Source organism: Cydia pomonella, chromosome 5 (genome assembly GCF_033807575.1).
Source record: "Cydia pomonella isolate Wapato2018A chromosome 5, ilCydPomo1, whole genome shotgun sequence".
Lineage (NCBI taxonomy): Eukaryota > Metazoa > Arthropoda > Insecta > Lepidoptera > Tortricidae > Cydia > Cydia pomonella.
In genome coordinates, this window is record NC_084707.1 from 6,954,771 (window position 1) to 6,973,275 (window position 18,505).

The 18,505-nt window shown below is 38.2% G+C and overlaps 1 protein-coding gene and 1 non-coding gene across 4 annotated transcripts in view; one reads left to right on the plus strand and one right to left on the minus strand.

Moving 5' to 3' along the window:
* The window catches only part of LOC133517583 (leucine-rich repeat and calponin homology domain-containing protein), a 72,153-nt gene that overhangs the window by 17,965 nt on the left and 35,683 nt on the right, over positions 1–18,505 (minus strand). For 2 of the 3 annotated variants that reach the window (XM_061850910.1, XM_061850908.1), the window contains exons 3-9: positions 5,183–5,415; positions 4,621–4,757; positions 3,894–4,140; positions 3,330–3,468; positions 2,529–2,603; positions 1,523–1,953; positions 970–1,166 (exon numbers count right to left, since the gene is read on the minus strand). In XM_061850910.1, coding sequence (XP_061706894.1) covers positions 970–1,166; positions 1,523–1,953; positions 2,529–2,603; positions 3,330–3,468; positions 3,894–4,140; positions 4,621–4,757; positions 5,183–5,415 — 1,459 coding nt within the window. The remainder of the gene's footprint in view (positions 1–969; positions 1,167–1,522; positions 1,954–2,528; positions 2,604–3,329; positions 3,469–3,893; positions 4,141–4,620; positions 4,758–5,182; positions 5,416–18,505) is intronic. The other variant, XM_061850909.1, reaches the window with a different exon arrangement.
* Positions 12,847–12,918, plus strand: Trnap-agg (transfer RNA proline (anticodon AGG)). The gene has a single exon. It is a non-coding gene; the product is annotated as a tRNA-Pro (tRNA).

Sequence of the window (18,505 nt, forward strand, 5' to 3'; positions counted from 1 at the left end):
ACTCAATCTGTGGTATTTTGACTAGATTCGATGTTTTGATCGAAATAATCTTGCATTGTTTCTCTTGGCTCATCCAGATACCATTTAGTCATCCAATAAGCATCTGCGCATGTAGTCGCAGAGTTCTTTATTGACTGTAAATGCACAGCTGTGAAGATTTAATTTTAGTTAGACTTTAGTACTTAGTTGATCTCATTAATGTAGCTGTCAAAGCAATCAACGGATCAAATAACCTTTGGACGGCAGCTAACAATACTTGATTTATGAACTGAACGCCGATCCTATAGTAGACGCCAGACAGACAATTGATTCAAATGATACTGTTGTGTTGCGAATGTTATGATCAATCAATGCAAATAGAACGGGTCATCGAGTACATTGTGCTAGGTGTCAATATTTAACGCAAATTTATAATCAATATTCGATATTTCAGACAATAAAATATGGGACACTTTTAATATTATCCCCTGATTATCCCTAATCCACCTAAATTAAGTTTAGGAGATCAAACTATACAAGATAAATATCAAACTGTAGAAGTTTAACCATAATTCTGCTACTTTTAATGCTTCTTAGTTCTGATGGCATTAACTTGACATGTTTATAGCACGGAGTAAAAACGAAGATCATTTATAACACTGCGCCGGATTCAAATCCGAAAATCAACACATACAAATAAAAGTCCAGTGATGTTTAAGGAACAATGGTGCATATCAATCACCCCCTGACTCTGTATTATCATTTTGCCGTTGTCTACTGTTCTGCTGTCCATCAAACTCCCTCTTGGCTGACGATCATCTTGACACCATCTTGACACCATCTTCAAAGGTAACTTTACTCACCGTGAAACACTGTTCTTAGCTGGGCGATACTGAATATGAGTATGATGAGATCCTACTAAGTGCGCCAGTAGATAAGACTTGAGATATGAAATTAGGTAACTCAACACAAAGAAAAGTGTAAACTCACCGTCCTCAGCTGTGCTAGCAGATCTGATTCCTCCTTCTGCTTATCGAATTCTCTCTTCATGGTAAAGCTGAGCTTGTCGTCTTTACTCCACGGCACCTTGCCGGCAGGTTTGGGCGCGGCGCCCTTGAGGTATGACACCGTCGTTGTTAGTAGCTTTGGGTCGCCGTTGGTTTGCCGCGGGATGTTGGATTTTGTGCCTGAAATTACCGGTGTCATAGTCAATTATTGTCACGTGATTTCTAGAACCACGCCACACTTTATTTACTTTCTTACTATCGCCGATATTATATGAATCTGATATTAACTACAGAACCCAAGTTTGATATCCTTGAAACAAAAAAGTAATAAATGACTCAAGAAGAAAAATAGTGCCTTGGCAGGGATTATACCTGCAATGCTACATGGCTTTGTGTACATAGAGGAAAGAGACAACTGGTAAGTTGAAATGTGAGGTAAGATAGAAGACGTTGTTCCCATACTTGTGTCAAGATTGGCCATATGCCAAGAATCTAATGCACATATAACAGAATTCCTAGGAAGTTAAATTACCTACCTATGCTATTATAACCTAAAGTATTCGTCGGAGACTTGGTAGGCGACGTAGGTTTCGTATACGTGTCGTGTCCATTCGTCCTCCCGTACTCCACGTTCCCGTTCACCGCAGAATATATCTTATTCACATTCCTCGAAGGCACAACTTTCTGTACTGGCCGCTTGTTCTCTTCTTTTTCTGAGTTCCCGTTTTGGCTTTGGAATCTTCTAGGTGTTGAGTGTAGGAGGGGAGAGTTTGGCACTTGGGAGGTATTTGGTGATATGCTAGTGGAACGATATGTGGGGGATACGTTACTGTGGCCGTTGACGGGGGAGTGGGGGTTGTGGCCGGGACTGTGGTGGGGGGAGGGCTCGAGGTCGGGCGAGGACTGCTCGGTGCGGGGGCGGTAGATGTCTTGCTGGCGTTGTTGTCTTAAAGCTTCTTTGTATTGCCTGGAATTTGTAAAATGTTTAATTGATATCAACATTTTAGAAATTTGCCAAGTTTTAATGAAACTCAGACGTCCTTAAATTAATTTAGCTTCTGAATCATGTCAGAAGGTTTTCCTGTGTTATATTATTATCATATGGCATGCATATAAATATAAACCCCAGTTTGTGGTTTTGTTAGTAATGATGTTAGTGTGCAACATGTTATTCATCTGAGTCTCAATAAAACTCCATCTAAATTAAGGAAACGTTCATCTTTAAATGAAAACGGACTCACGGATAAAATACTGGCCAATATTATATAAGTTCGTTACGGATTAAATTGATTTACGGATTACATTGATTAACGGATTAAAAAAATTGCATGAAGTATTTTCTATATAAAATCATGCGAGGTAAACTTTGCATAGTTTTTGTTAGATCGACGTCGACGACAAAGTCTGACGCAAACAATAAAACGCAGTGTTAATATAAAATTGATCAGTATAGTATATTTCATGTTGTCTATAAGATGAACATTTTCTTTCAACACCGAGTGTGCATCTAAGTGCGTGAATGTGTGCAAATGATTAATGTACCTGTAGGTTTGCTGATGGGCTAATTTACTCTTATCGTCGCCATTGGAAATGTTCCCTTCGGGTGATATACGGAGGCTGAAAGGGACAACACCGGGGTTAATAATAAAAACAAATTAAAAAGGAGCGAGTGAGACAGAGGATGTGATGGTGATGACGATAGCTAGGTTTGTAGTTTACCTCTGGTTCGGCCAACGAGAAATAAAAAATATACAAATTAAAAACTATACACTACGTTAATATAAGCACTACATGAGCTATATAATTAATATACATTCAACGTAATAAAATTAGTACAACTTTTTTATTTAATAACCGAAATTACTGGAAACTTGACTACATTAATAACAAAAACTACCAAATATCCTGGTCACGGCACTCAAAAATGTATTTACACCAACATAATAGCAAATATTATTGCAAGAAAATAAATTGGAGGATATTTTATAAGATCTGCCTCCTCTATTTGCGATTATGTTGTTTTAACACAAATATAACCCGATAACCATAATAAACTTACATAAATATACAATACCATACAATATTGACAGTATGTATATAATAACAATGACTATTTTATACCCAGTGGATGGTTAGTACTAATGATAAAACCTATATAGATTAACTTGTTTTGAAGACTGACTGACTTAAAATGTATGGTATCGGAGTCACAAATTCATTTACCATCATGCATGGAATAATCAAAGCTGCTATATGTAACGATTTATCTGTCTACAGCATAACTACCCAGAACTTAAACAACATCATTTTAGCTTCAAAGATGGTTTAATCCGAGACACTTACCCGGTGAGAAGCGGAGTCAATTGTGGTAAAGGGGATTCGCTGGACAGTGACTGCGCTCGCGATAGCGCCGCGCCTGGAGACAGGGTGGAGGGGGTGCTGGGCGTAGAACGACCGGACCCTCCTCCGGCTTCGCCTCCGCCTGAGGAGAGAATGGTTGTGACCACGTGAGTATGAATTTGTTTTGAAAAAGTTTTTCGGGTCGTTTTCTACTCGGGAATCTTGCACTTATAGGGGATAAATAGAAGCTTAAGTCCATTTATGCCATATGTTTCTCTATGCCTGGAAGATCTTGACATCAAACGTCTGCTCCGAAAAACTCGGCGCATGCCCTCGTATAACTACACATACAACTCTACTGGCCAGCTCTACTGTGTTTCGTGTCACCGGACATTCAAAGCCAAATTTGGAGTTACGCTCGCGCCCATGCATGTAATTCTTAATAAAGACCCTTTATAAAAAAAGGTTGTCAGGATGTCGCCGTTGACGAATACGTCTGAGAGGACATCATCATTATAAGACAGCTTCCCTTCTACAACATGTTATTATAAACATGATATCACTTACCATCATTAGACCACCTCTTCTCCATGCCATCAGTGCTGTACCCGCTATCCACGACATGTCTCGGCTTATGCCTGAGACAGTCTATCGTGGCGTTGCCCGACGTTATTTGGTTGGTTGTCGGACTGTTAAGGTAGGAGGTGTGTTTGGCGGTTCGGCGGGTGTCTTCGACGCGGCGGTGTGCGGGGGTGTCTTTGTTCGCCATGTTTTCTAGGTATTTGAATATGTGCACGCGCCCGCGCATGCATACCTGTAAATAAAGACAGGTTTTTTTATGCAATTATATAATTCCCAGGACTTAGATGCACAACAAGAGATACTACAGAAAACATATTTCATGCTGCATAGGCTAATAAGGTAGCGGCATGATCGCAAGCCGTGCAGGTGTAATCTCCACTCAAGTAACCAAGTAATATAAGTAATTGAAATAGTTCTTTATACATTTATTTGTTGATCCTTTTTTTGGTATCAGTGCGATTAGTAAAAGCGACGCAACAAAGCGAGACAGCTAAGTTGAGTAAGGTTGCCAGAGCTCAACGAGGGGGGGGGTTAGGGTCGGCAACGCGCATGTAACTTCTCTGGAGTTGCAAGCGTACATAGGCTACGGAGAATGCTTACCATCAGGCGGGCCGTATGCTTGTTTGCCACCAACGTAGTATAAAAAAAAGCTAGAGTTTGAATATCACTCTCAATCTAGGTAGTACAAGACACAGTAATAAGATAAACTTACCGTTGTGGGAGGAGAAACAAGAGGGTTATTGTCCAGGTTCAGCGTGATGAGGGTGCTCATGTTGCGCAGTTCCAGAGGCAGGGAGGAAATACAGTTGCAGCTGACGTCCAAGTGTTCTAGTCGAAGGTATGTCACCTCTGAAATGTTGAAAGTAAATCTTGAGTACCTTATTGGCTTTATGACTCTTGTTGAATTTTTTTTCATTGAGAATTACACTCATCATTATAGTTCAACAGTTTCTTTGTATGGAAGATTTTTCCGTCAGATTAGTCAAGAGTGTCAAGACACTTGGTTCATTAGGAAGCACTATATAAAAGAGGTTTTTCAAAGGTTAAAGATTAGACTAAAATAAGGTTAATAAGGTCTATTGATGTCGTAGACCTTTTAATTTGAGTAAATACTCATATAAAGGTAACAACTCTAGCCTATAGCTGGTTATCACTGGAGATCAAAGTGATTTTTCAAATTTCTAGGAAACGTCGTTAGAAGGTTGTCTGGTATTATAGATACCGTAGGTCTAATGGGACCTGGACAATGGGACTGCAAAAAACTAAGAACTCACGTAAAGGTAACAATCCTAGTTGATTATTGCTAAGATCCAACGCCCGCAAGCCAGCACAATCGCCCAGCGTCATCGGCACTTGCGTCAGCCTGTTGTTTGACGCCACCAGCTCTGCTAGAGTCGTCATCTTCCCGATTTCCTTTGGCAATGTTGTTAGGAGGTTGTCTGGTACTAGTAGAACTTGCAGTGGCATTTGACATATTTCTCGAGGCAGCTCGGTAAGCTGATTTGAACTGTGGACAAAGATATTGTAGTGCATTAGTTTGGTATGATATGCAATGCAATGAAGGCGCGGGATTTCCATTTTATTTTCTTCCTGTCCAACATGGCTTTATGATGCGAAAGCAACTACATGGTCACTCTTTTACAACTGACCTCTGATGCAAATGATCACCAGGAAAATAGGGATACATTGGGAAAATAAACGATACAGCCAGAGCTACACGGACTAAGTTGCGGCCCAAATCCATTAATTCATATTTTGGTCTATTGTCTGTTCTGTTTTGTGACGTCATTGTTCCCTATAACAAATGAGAATGGACAATAAAGGTTACTGACTGTGTCTCGATAAATCTGTTTAATGTCTGTCGAAGTCGTGACTTAGGGTCGCCCTCAGCAGAATGACAATTAGGTCTAGTTGCATAAAACAATATGATTCATAAATTTCTTGTCTGGCACAGTTTAGATATTTCCTCAGCAACATACCGGTTGTGGTATCAATCACTTTTGATGCTAATCATGAAAGACAGGCTTGCTGGCTTTTAACATAATGATCGCCCGCAGCATGAAGCCGTAACGATGTAGGTACTACTCGTAATATCACTTAGTGTCGATTTGTATTAGAGAAAGGTTAAGTGTAAGTAACATAAAGCGCATAAGTAATGAGGTTAGCTCATGTTAAAATTTCTAAGAGCTTTTCAATGTCGAGTTTTACCGATGATACTACGGTACCTACTCCACCCAACCTTTCTATACCCACAATCGTCTGACAGTTCTGACACTAAGTACAGATATATAGATATTCAGTGTCTAGCAAAATCGCAAAAGGTTCGGTTTTAGATTGCTAAATTTAATAATTTTGCGTGTCATTCTGTTGTTCCCCCATACCAAGGCAGCACTAAAGCTGCCGAATACTAACTTTGGAATTCTACAAGGATACCAAATGGCAAGCTAGTTCGATCGTTCACCTAATTATAAGACCTTCTTAACATTAAATGATTAAAGGTCGCCCTGTGCAGTAGTTCTAATGTAGTACTACAGCTTATTTAACAAACAAACTATCGATACTCAGTAAAATGAAACATGCTACAATAACATAAGCGCCCGATCATCAATAAACAAAACAATGTGGGTTATCCCGGCAGCGAACGTCCGGAAACATAAACAATTCAGTGCATAAACTATTTTTATGCTCACCACTTCGAGAGTAATTGCATTGATTTGAGTCAAACATTTGGGCGCTCCATCTTGTTGAATAGACACTTTTGGATTCGGTGCCAAGAGCCAAAGTGGAAAGCTTCCTGAGTTTTATGATGTTGCACGGCATAAAACTTCTGTAACATTTTTATAGGATCGCATGTTTATATTCGAAATAGAAAAGAACTTGATACGGCGTCTAAATTAAAATTGTAAACAATGTTAAGGTGTTAACTGTTGTTTATTAATTATGGGCTTTGGAAACCCAACCATATGTTTTGTATTAATGGGATTATTACCGGCATATATTATTGCTTACGAAATGTTTTCAGAGATAATGTTCGCTACAAAACGGTGTTTGAATGCATATCGTTTTCTGTCTGCTACAAGGCAACTGTAACTTAATAGGTATCCGAGAGAAAATAGAAATACAACAAAAGGATGCAGCCGTATCGTTTTTTAGCCAATTGCCAGTCTAGACGCCTAGACAGGCTCCTTCGAAACTGGATTGAATTGAACTCAGGCCGAGAAATAATAGATTTAGGTTGAATGCACGGTGCTGCGAAAAACTTGGCACCGCCACGAAAAATAGCACAATACATAAAGAGTATATATCATACAGGTTACAGATAATCATGTTTCTGTGTTGAGAATTGGTATTTATTTCTCGATACGTGTCATTCGACTGTTGTTTGTAAATACTTGAGTCGATGAGTAATGTGTAGTGTAATGTATTGCGGTCGTGTAATAGTAACTAGTTAACCCACCTTTCTGTCTGACACGAATCTGTCTGACCATATATGAAGCGAAAACAATACTGATCAATAACTTTATCTCTCAAAAAAATGATACGTCACGTTGATCACACTGACCCGAGAAAAGCGTTTTTAAACAAAAATCGTCTCGCTTCGGGATGAAAGATATTAACGCATTACCTAATTAAATTACGTTGCATTTTCCAAAGTTTCCGCCATTATTAAGTTAAATTGCCGTTGTAAAGGCTTCTTCAAATCTTCTACCGTCTGAGTTATAGACGTTTTTTACGTTTCTGAACTCTAAGAGTACGACAAGAAAATCGGGGGCGGCTAGCTCATTTACATACTATCCGTCATTGTTATGACAACGGGTAAGAAAAAATAATAATGAAAATATTTGAGAAGAAAGAGGTATTTTGAGATAAATCTCGTCTATTCGTGGATTTAAATTTATTTATCATATCGTTTAAATAGCGAAAACTCAATTGACTGGATTTTTAATCTGTTTTGAGAGAGTATTCTTTAGTATAACGTTTTATCTGGTGACAAGGGAGAAGGTGCCTCTTGGTAAGATAAAAAAAAAACATTTCTTTATACCGCCTGTGGTGGTGTGTTTTCTTCATTTCTATGCATTATAGTAATAAATACCCGTAGGGTAAGTCTGTTCTAAAAATAGTTTCCGGAAATGGCTCCAACTATTAAACTACATTTGCGACTATTAAGTCTAGATTTTTTACATTTACTTGGTTTCAGGTAAAAGCTTTCGCTGAAAGATCAAAATGCAGCAATTGACCTAAAATGTCTACTCAGGGCAAATCCTCAACGCAAAAAAGCTCTCCGCTAACGAGCAGAGCTTTACACAAGGACAAAGCTTTGTGACTAGTGTTATATTAATGTTCTACCTTCGTAAGAGGGTCACTTGGGAAAAGGCAAGCTTGTTGAACTTTACCAAATATCATCAAGCCTAAAGAATTTCCTGTATTCTTTACAAAGACAAAACTTTTTGGTACCTACTTCTTTCTACAAGGGGCTAAGTAATGGGCAAACCGAGGCGCATGTTTGAAGGCAATTTATATCCGAGATTACTAGTAGATATTATGTAAGTTCAAACATTGATGATAGATATCGGAAGGTTAGTGATGTTACTTAACTACAGCGCTAAATCAGAAAAGTTTTAAATCTCAACATGCTCAACGGGAATCCAAAACTTCTCCAACATTCGTCGCTCAAATTGCAAATTTCACGAATCACGCCTGTGCCGATTGAATATTTGATGTTCGACGAGCCGCTAGACAAAATTATCTGGAATTTTCCAACGGTTCCCGTTCCGCGGGAAAGCACCCTAATTCCGTGCATCCACGTAATTAATTCACGGGGCTATAATATGCAATATTTAATATTATCACCATATATGTAGGGTAAACAGTAGATTGAATAAGGATTGGTTCCACTAAAACGTGAACGTAATTACGTTTTCTTAAATTTATTACTTGTGGAAAGTGTCATAGACGTCATAGTTTTCTGCTGAAGTTGTTCAGTCATTCAATTGTTGATGTCGCAATCGGACTTGAATGCAAACAAGTGGGTGGGTTTATGTAAGCGTGATATTGAACTTGAACTGTAGACTTAATGTTACCCTATCATTTCCGACAGGCTGAAGTACTTTATATAAAGTTCCATTCGAAGAACTGGCGATGATATAATATTTCATTTCAAGTGCCATATTGTTGCTACCGATCCAATCAATAAGTGGTATATACCATACATATTACCAGCCGCCTTTAGAAGTTTGATGTGAGGTTACAGTACTGGTCTAGACATTTACACTGCGATACAACGTCAAATTATGAATATGTCTGGGCTAACGGCCCGTGAATGCTTCTGACAGCATTGTATAACGTACAAATTATGCTATACAGCCCTGTTAAATAGTAAAAATATTCACGCTCTCTGTTTTCGTCGCCATACCATATAACGGTACATTTATTTTCTCTGATCGTCTGGTAGTCTGACTAACATATCCAACCAATAGAATATTGAGAAAGAGTTATGTTTATATAGCAACGTTGCCTGCCATCTCATTGAATTGTATTGTTCCATCTTTGACACGCATCTTTTGGATTCGGAAGGTAGGTAAAGCTATAACGAATCCTTTCAATCTCATAATCTTCACATATTTACTGATCAATATTCTTGCTTCAAGGGCTTATAATAGCTATAAATTTTCGTTCACAATTAGTTTCCCGCTAAGTTTAAAGTATCATCAGCCCGGGAACTAACTTATAACTAACTTCCCTGCGGCACCACTTAGTACAAATACACTTGTAACACGCCACCTACGTGAATAGAAAAGTCGCACGCCCACGGCGCGGCGGCGCGGCAACTTTTGGATAAAAGCGACATGTTACCCACAGCAATCTAACTTTGTGTGACAAAAAGTTTGGGGGTTTTTGACTACAGAAATGTACTCGTATTTATGTATGATAGGCGACTGTCTGACTTTATATTTACAGCAATAAATGGTCGGCAATTTGAAAGGCTTTTCAATGACGAATTAAACAACAACATAGAATAATAATGCTTGATTGTTTAAATATTATATTTCTTGTCCTCATGGTTTATTTCTAGTAGTGTTTTCCCGTTCTCTTTTACGCTTTTGCCATTTCAATATGGAATATCCATTCATGTGTAACAAGGTTCTGTTCATCGTAAATGCTATGCACTATAATACCACAGTGTTTACTAACAAACCAATCAATTACTTTCATAACTATTATACATTTCACAAATTTCAACTTATACACAAATAGATTATTTATAAGACAAATCTACACATTTTGTTTACCAAATAAACTCATAAATTCAAAGTGATAAGTTTTCTCAACATGTATTTAATGTCTCTAAACTTCTAGCAGTCATTAACTCCTCAAAGACAGCCCTGTGCAAACTCCGTACTTTATTGAGCCGGCACAAACATGGCACGTCACTACGTGGAATTAGCGCGCACAATGATAACATTTGCCCATGAGACCCGTTTACGAGCTAGGGGAACCTGTGTGGGAACGAGGGTCTGCCTGGTTAATCATTCCGCAGTTTGCCGTACGGTGTGAGGATAATTTTGACGTGTAGGTGTTTTTGAGGTGTAAGTACGTATCTGTCCGCGTAGTCAACATATATATAAGGAAGAGTGATAGAGAGAGATGACTACGCTACGCTACGGAGCGTTAACGATTGGCATGTTGGCTACGCGAGCTGGCGTTTGACATCTATTCTCCTAACCCCGCAATAGTTACATTTGATATTTAAGGAAAAAGACGCCACTATGTAAAATAAGCACGCACAATAGCTAAAATGAGAACTGCTGGGACGCCCTCTTGTGTAACGAGGATCTATCATCACTCCGCATTGCTTATCAGGTTCCTCAAACCTTTGTGACTTACCTACTACTTATTATTTACCCATTTGAGCTTATAGAAAGTAAGGGAAGACATTACAGAAATCACATCTTCTGCTTGGCTTCTGTATCAGCATAGGTACGCCTTAGGACATATTTACGCTGCCATTTTTGGCATACTGAAGGTATTAATATACCTTCAGTATGCTCACTATGCAATTTTGCGTTGCTTGCTTCGATTTTCCCACGAATCAGTTTCATGCAAGTATAAGACCTCCTGGCATCAATGTCATTGAAATAGCATTGAATGGCTTTAGTTCTTCTTCTTTTAATTGTCTCGATAAAGTTAGGTCAGTACCACAATAGTACTGAATGCTAATTATTTTGCTTAACCCGTGGTCTCAACTACGAAATTTGGTGGACTTTCGGCAAATTGGACAGTACATGAATAGCTGCCAATTTCGTCTAAATGTCACATTCATTAGGCGAAGCTGCAGCGAGCTCCGACAACGGAGCCGTATCATCTCGCAATTAAGATCTTAGGTGTGCCTAAATATCTTTCTAGATAAATGCTTGTGGAATCCAGACTGCAGTTTCGTCGACCTACATTACTTTCAACCGTAAAAGCATGCCTAATCATCGCATTATGCGACATGCATATCGTGGACTAAGCTGCATACATTTATGCGCATATCTATAGGAGATAGGAATATTTAGTTCGGGTGAAGAGAGATATTAGAAAATAATTTTTTTTTTATCAAGTATTGTAGTGTGTCAAGTAAAGTGTATTTCCCTTACATAGGATTGTAATTTGTTTTGCTAATTAATTGTATAGTGCAGGTCTTAAGGTTTGTTTTTCTTTTTTTTTTCAAACTCGCGCGTGACAAAGTGACAACTGAGCCAGTTTCAATGTACCAATTAAGCATTTTATTCCTTGTATTATAATTTATTTTTCAATGGTTAATTCAGTGATTATTTTTTGAGCATTTCTTTGATCCTTTGTCACAGAAAAAGATACTATCTATACCTGCAAATCTTCAAAAACTTCGCTTATATACGCGACTACGGAAGACCTTTCGTTTTATGATAATAATACGACACTGAAATACTGAAAACAACATGTCATATTGTACGTATCTGAATACACAGCAGAATCAGTTTAACATGCACACTAACTTCGTATCGGCAGCACAGAGCGCAACATACTCGTAAATTGAATGCCGCATTGCAGACGGAAACAGAATTGGCGTATATTTATTGGCATAGTCCAAGCTTTCTCTTGATTATCTGGCGTTAAAATATATTGAGAGCTGATTCAGTAAATAGTTAATTGAATGAGATTAAGTATTAGGAAATCGTTAAGTGCCGAAGATAATATGGCGATTATGGAGTATGCTAATGGTAGATGGGAAGGCAATGAGGTGAACTAGAATGAATGCAAACGCTTAAGTTATTAGTAGCTTTCCACCGTTGAATACCCACTTTAAATTGGTTTCCAAAAACAAATCGGATGAAACGTAGGTTAAGATTTAATAATCAGTAAATAAATAAACATATTATAGGCAGCACGTTTACCAACGCCAAAATTTAAAACGCACTTCTATACTAGGTATAAATGACTTGAATTTGATATCTGCTTTACAACCGCTTTTGCAAAACAAAACAACACACGCATGGTTAGAACAGTTAATGCGCGAAACTACGCTGTTTGCAATAATATGGTTTCACGTTCACGAGATACTGTCATAAAGCTGGCAACGGGCGTAAATCGCGCATTGTGAACGCGCTTCGGCGCACACGCACCAGCGTGACGCGACAGCACAGCAATGCTAGGACAAACAGTATGATAATGGATGTAATGCTTCATGTTGGCGAATTTATAAGGAATATTATTTTTAAGCGGCCAATAAGCGTCCTTCCCTCGCCAACGGATAAATAAAGTGAACAAAGAATTTAAAATATCACAAACCTGTTGTAGTTATCATGTCACTAAATAATCTTAACCAAATGATTAAATAATATTGGCAATTGTATCTTAATTTATGGCTCCTGACTTACGTACTTTAAACTGGCAATAATTTTCGACGTGTTTCCTAACCGGCTCGTTGGTCTAGGGGTATGATTTTCGCTTAGGGTGCGAGAGGTCCCGGGTTCAAATCCCGGACGAGCCCAACAAACTTTTTTTATTTTTCTTGATAATTATTCCCGACATCATTGATGTTTATTTTCATAATTATAGGTTTTTTATTAAATTATAGGTTTTATTACACATTTTTTTTTTTGAAAAAAGAAAAACTGAAAAAATCATAGTTCAATAATTCAGCCTGATAGGACCACCTAGGTCTCAGGCTTTTTTTGCGTGCAATTACAGAATCAAAATACTGGTTACAATACTTCTACTATGGAAGCGGCGCGTGAGCTTTCGAAAATGGAACATGCGTTTGGAAAATACAATGACCATTATCATTATCATTACGTAAGGTTTTATTGTGGACTATAAATAAATGGGTGTATGTATACTGTTTGATGAGGCTATATTTGTAAATTTGTGGTTTCCGATGAACTGTTTACTGTTTGATATAAAAGATAGGTGTTAATTGACTATATCCCGTATATGTTTTTACTTTTTGGTTGTTTGCCTATCACAAAAGAAACATTACAAAAAATCGTGTATTTTATCGGGTATTGTATTGGTATTCATATTTCTTCAACTTAGAACTTCTTCTTGCAAACTTAGCTAGTAAAAGTACGCTGTAGTTCCTTCCCACAATAAACCGTAATATAATGATCACCTAAGGCCCTAAATAGTCTCTGCATAAATATTTAGTCTCGAAAAGTACCTATAGATAACCGTGAAAATGACCGTTGAGCAGAACAGTTATCAATTTTATCATATATAATGCATAATTGTTTAAAACATTATATTTTTATCAGCGAATTACGTAGGGTCTGGCTAATGATGGCGTAAATATAAGACGGGCCTGTTTCACAATGTCCAAGTAAAGTCCTGAATACGCTACTTGCCACTTATCTGACGAATAAAGTCATAGTTGGCGTTTCACAATCTTCAAAAAAGCTTAACTGGTAGATAAAGTGCAAAGATTTGCAGGAACTTTTATCGGGCAGTTAATTTATTTGTTAATTAGCTATTCAATATTTAACTTGGACACTGTGAAACAGGCCCTAAAGAATATTCTTAGAATATTAAATTTAACCACCAATGCTAGTCTTTTTACAATTTAATAATTCGTTAAACTTGAAATTGTACGTGGGCGGTGCTACCCCTCGTAATGTTCCAAGTTACAAACGCCCACACGTACATACTTGGTGGCGGTTCACGGTTCACCACCAGATGGCCTCGGAACCGTCTACAAAGCCCAATGTTTCATCAACTAGGGGGAGTTTACCCATCTTATATATAAATTATAATAGGTGAGGGAGAACTTTGGCAGTAAACCCGCAACAAAATCAACACTTCTTGATGGGCCTGGGACGTACAAATATTTTATGATCCACGTTCGCTTCAATATTTTACCCCGTTATTCCTAAAACTTCGCAAACCTCTGTAAGTCGTCCCTTTCTTGTTAGTTTGCAAATGTCAAAATGACGGATAAGGACGCATGAATATAAAGTTATAAACGGCATGTTAGATTTGATAAACGTTTGTGAATATAGCTCATAAAATGGCTTTCAAAAAACATAGTCTTAAAAATGTTCTAATTTGTCAATTACAGTATATGCTATCATTTGTGGTTAATGCATGCATAAAAATGAACCATTCTCGCTGTTTGATCTCTTGTAAAACTCAAGATGTGTGGGTGTCTAGACTAATGTTACCTCTCGTAATTATTTCCTCTAAAACGCCCACACTGCTACACATTCACATAAATAAGTTTAAGAGGCTTACTGCATTGGCGTTTAAAAGCATAAAATACACTGCAACCCTGTTGACGTCTGTAAAGCATAAAATACCTCACAAATCGCAATCCTGAGATGCAGACAAAGAAATCCAACGTTCGTTTTTCAACAGTAGGGCCTCTGGTAGTACCTACTAGTAGTAATTTTTGTGTTCGAAGTAAGGGCACCCCTTTTCAGTTAGTTGCCTTGCTAAAGCGAGACACCAATTGGTTGCGAGCCACATATTTTAGTAAAAATGTAGTCAGTCTAGACTCCAACTAAGAACATACTTTTCAGTACAAGCAAGCAATGATAAATACTACGCCGACATCTACAATTTACAAAATGAACTTGTATTAAACCAAAGCGTTCCCAAGAACACTATACATAAAATTCTCAAGAGAATACTGAAGATCGTTGACTATAAAGAGAAAGATTGATTACAAAGAAAGTGTCAGCACGCGAAAGCACAGTTAAACATAGGGAAACTTTGCGAAAACCGGCATTAGTAAAATGAAAGTTGGCAGCAAAATTAAAATAATAGATAGGTCGATAAAATTTTATTGATGTTCTTTGTAGGCCAGAAAACGGCCAGAAAAATGCACACTACTAATTAAATATTGATTAAAATGATGGAGTTACTAATATACAACTAAGATTTATTAACATGCCTGTATACGAATAAAACTGGAGAAATTTGCAGGCACAAAATGCTAGTTTTCGACAAAACGATATTCATTTATTTATACATAATAATATTTATTTAGTTCTCGTAACTTCTCTGGTACCCTCAAATCAATAACAATGAGATTATCGACAAAAAAATGTTAGATTCAAACGCTCTGTTGAAAGGGGCCCCCAGATTACCAGTTCTCCGGACGATATCGGCCTGTCAGTCCGGAGAACTGGTAATCTGGGGGCCCCTTAAGAATCGACACAGCCTCACGTCTAGTTCCCTAGCATCCCTTTAAAATCAATAGAAACTATATGTCGACAAAATTTAGTTTCAATAAATGCCCTACACAAATAGAACCCTAGCCACCCTACCTAGTCGTAGAAACCCTCATGGCCTCACTAGTTCTCTCAGCACCCTAGAATCGATAGCAACCTTGAGGCACCCTAGCGGAACGTGCGAAGTGCGGGCGCCCGGCTCATATGGCATCGGCAACGTGTATTGCGGACTGCAATTATGAAGAGGAAATGATTTGATTATGCGTTCAACTGAGCCTGTCATATTCATATGGGGGCTCTAAAAGCTGTATGGTAGAGTAGACACTAGGGATACGCATGTTCTCTCAGAATGTTTGCGGGCAATAAGGGAGTTCGTAGCTGTGCTTAGGAAGATGAGCGTACCAACTTGAGCGGTTATCAGATTATATCAGACGGAAATCCACCACACGTTGCAAATTTTTGTATGGAACTCTTAAGCTCGAATTTTATGAAATTATTTTATAAGCTAACACTGCTTTGATTAATTGATATTCTAATAAGAATGAAACTTCCGCCATACCGACAGTCGCATTTGCAATACAGCTACATTTTACAAGCCAGATTTTTTTAGCAATCTAAAATGCAATCTTGTAAGCTATGGTTCTCAAGCTCTTTCAAAAATATTATTTATTTATTTAAACTTTATTGCACAATATAACAATTACAGTACAAATGGTGAACTTGATACCTAGAGGCATTTTCTACCAGTCAACCATCAGGCCAAACAGGAATAGTAGTAGGTAAAAATATCTCTAAATCGTGGGTATTTGTTTGAAGTTGATCTAAAATATTATTTATCGGCAGTTCTGATGGTATAACTACTTTGTTGGCTCTATGGTGGTAGTTGGTCTGCGGCTCTATGGTGGAGAGGGATGGCCATCACGCGTTGAGTTATAGTCGTTGTGCAGGAAGGTACCCACGCCACCACACCTTGAATGATGTCGTACGCAGTGCGTTGGTCTCGGCGAATGTGCCTCGTGTGCTGGAGCCACCGGGTCTTAGTAGATCTGATGGGAAGAAGCCCGACGTCTTGACCTTTGTCCCGTGGGAGAAGGGCACATGTCAGTTGTGGGACGCCATCACGTGCGTCAGTACTTTTGCTGCTTCGCATGTCAGCGGTACCGTGCGTTCGGCGGGGGCAGCGGCTGAGCTAGCGGCGGCTCGAAAGCGGGAAAAGTATACGGGGTTGACGAACAACCTATTCGTCCCTCTAGCCGTGGAAACCTCTGGCTGCTGGTGTGAAGGGCCAAGACGTTTATTGGGGAAGTGGGCAGACGTTTGAGAGAGAGTGGTTATGACCCTCACTCCGGATCGTTCTTTATGCAAATATTGTCCATCGCGGTTCAACGTGGCAACGCGGGGTGCATGATGAGCTTCTTTTTTTATAGTTTTTTGTTTGATAGTTTTTAATTTATTATTTATATATTTTGAGATTTTAATTTTGTATGTATAAATTGATAAAAAATTAAACATTTAGCTAACTACTGTACTTTGTTGGCTAGCATACGTACACAGGTAATTCAACTATCTTTGCAACTGACTGTACACTAAGTATTCTCTACGTGTCAGGATGTGCAATAAAACATCTGACTGAGACATCCCGATATGAATGAAAACAGCTAGTAAGGTAACGGCTCCATACCTCAATCCATACACACGTGTGTAGAACCGTCGGCCGTGACATCTCAGGTCGTTCACCCCGCCCACTGATCTTTATACCGACCCACAAACTATAACAATGTAAAATCTTTTTGTACCTGTTAATGCACCGTAATGGTGTACACATTATCGCCTATTCAATATGACATGGTTCAGTTTATCGGTAAACATAAAACAAAAGTAATCAAGACGCTGACTTTTAAGGCGTTGTGTTTCTTTCACTCTCATAGAAGTTCAAAGTTATAGTATAGATGCTGAAACTGTCCATTAATAAGTTTTACGACGCGAGACAAAAAAATTTTTGGTAACTGCTAGTTTTCTTATATGAAGATAAGTGTATCTACTAACTTTTGGCAGCCAGTAGCGGATCGTTTAAGTCAATCAAATGAAAAATTTAATTGATTGTTTCGAGGTACCCAATCAAAGTTTTTTAACTTACGAAAGTCACCTAAAGGGTCACAAAAATCACCTTGGTTGTAGCAGGTACTGTACCTACTTACCTAGTACATGTCAAGGTCTAATACAGTTTTAGCCGATTTCGAATCATAATTCTTGTGGTAGGAAGATTTGGGTCTTTGTTTTACTTTTGACGTAAATATGTATTATGCATCTAATAAAGCAATAAGCCTAGGTGTTTAATAAGGTAATGAGTTATCAAGACGCCAGCGACAAAGAATGAACCATTTAATATTGATAGAGAAAGCCGCCTATTGTTATACCCCTATGTCAGCTTAAAAACAGTTTTTAATTCATGTTTGCAGAGACAAAACAACCCTAAATAAAGAAAGTAAGAACGCAACCACATTTTAGAGTGTGTAAAACGCAAATCCATTTGAAACAGTCGACGTCAAATGTTATAAGACAAAAACGTTAACATATCTTTGATGTAGACTTTATACCACTTATACCAGGGCCTCATAACATAACAATAAAAGCGCTTCGCATATCCACAGGCAAAGAGTTTATTTCCAGTGCTATTAGGACAATCTCCTAAATCGCTCTGTTATAGTATTTTGGTCTAAACTTAGAAAAAGGGCAATGACTTCTGTTATAGGCCGGAGTGATGTTTTGCTAAAATTATTGAGCAAACCAAAACAAAGATGCGGTGTGGAAGGAAGTACGAAACCATGAATGTTTCCGATCATAAATTTAACGAAACAGTAAATTAGGATAATCAATACGCAATTCAGGCCTGCGTCAGTAGTTAAAACG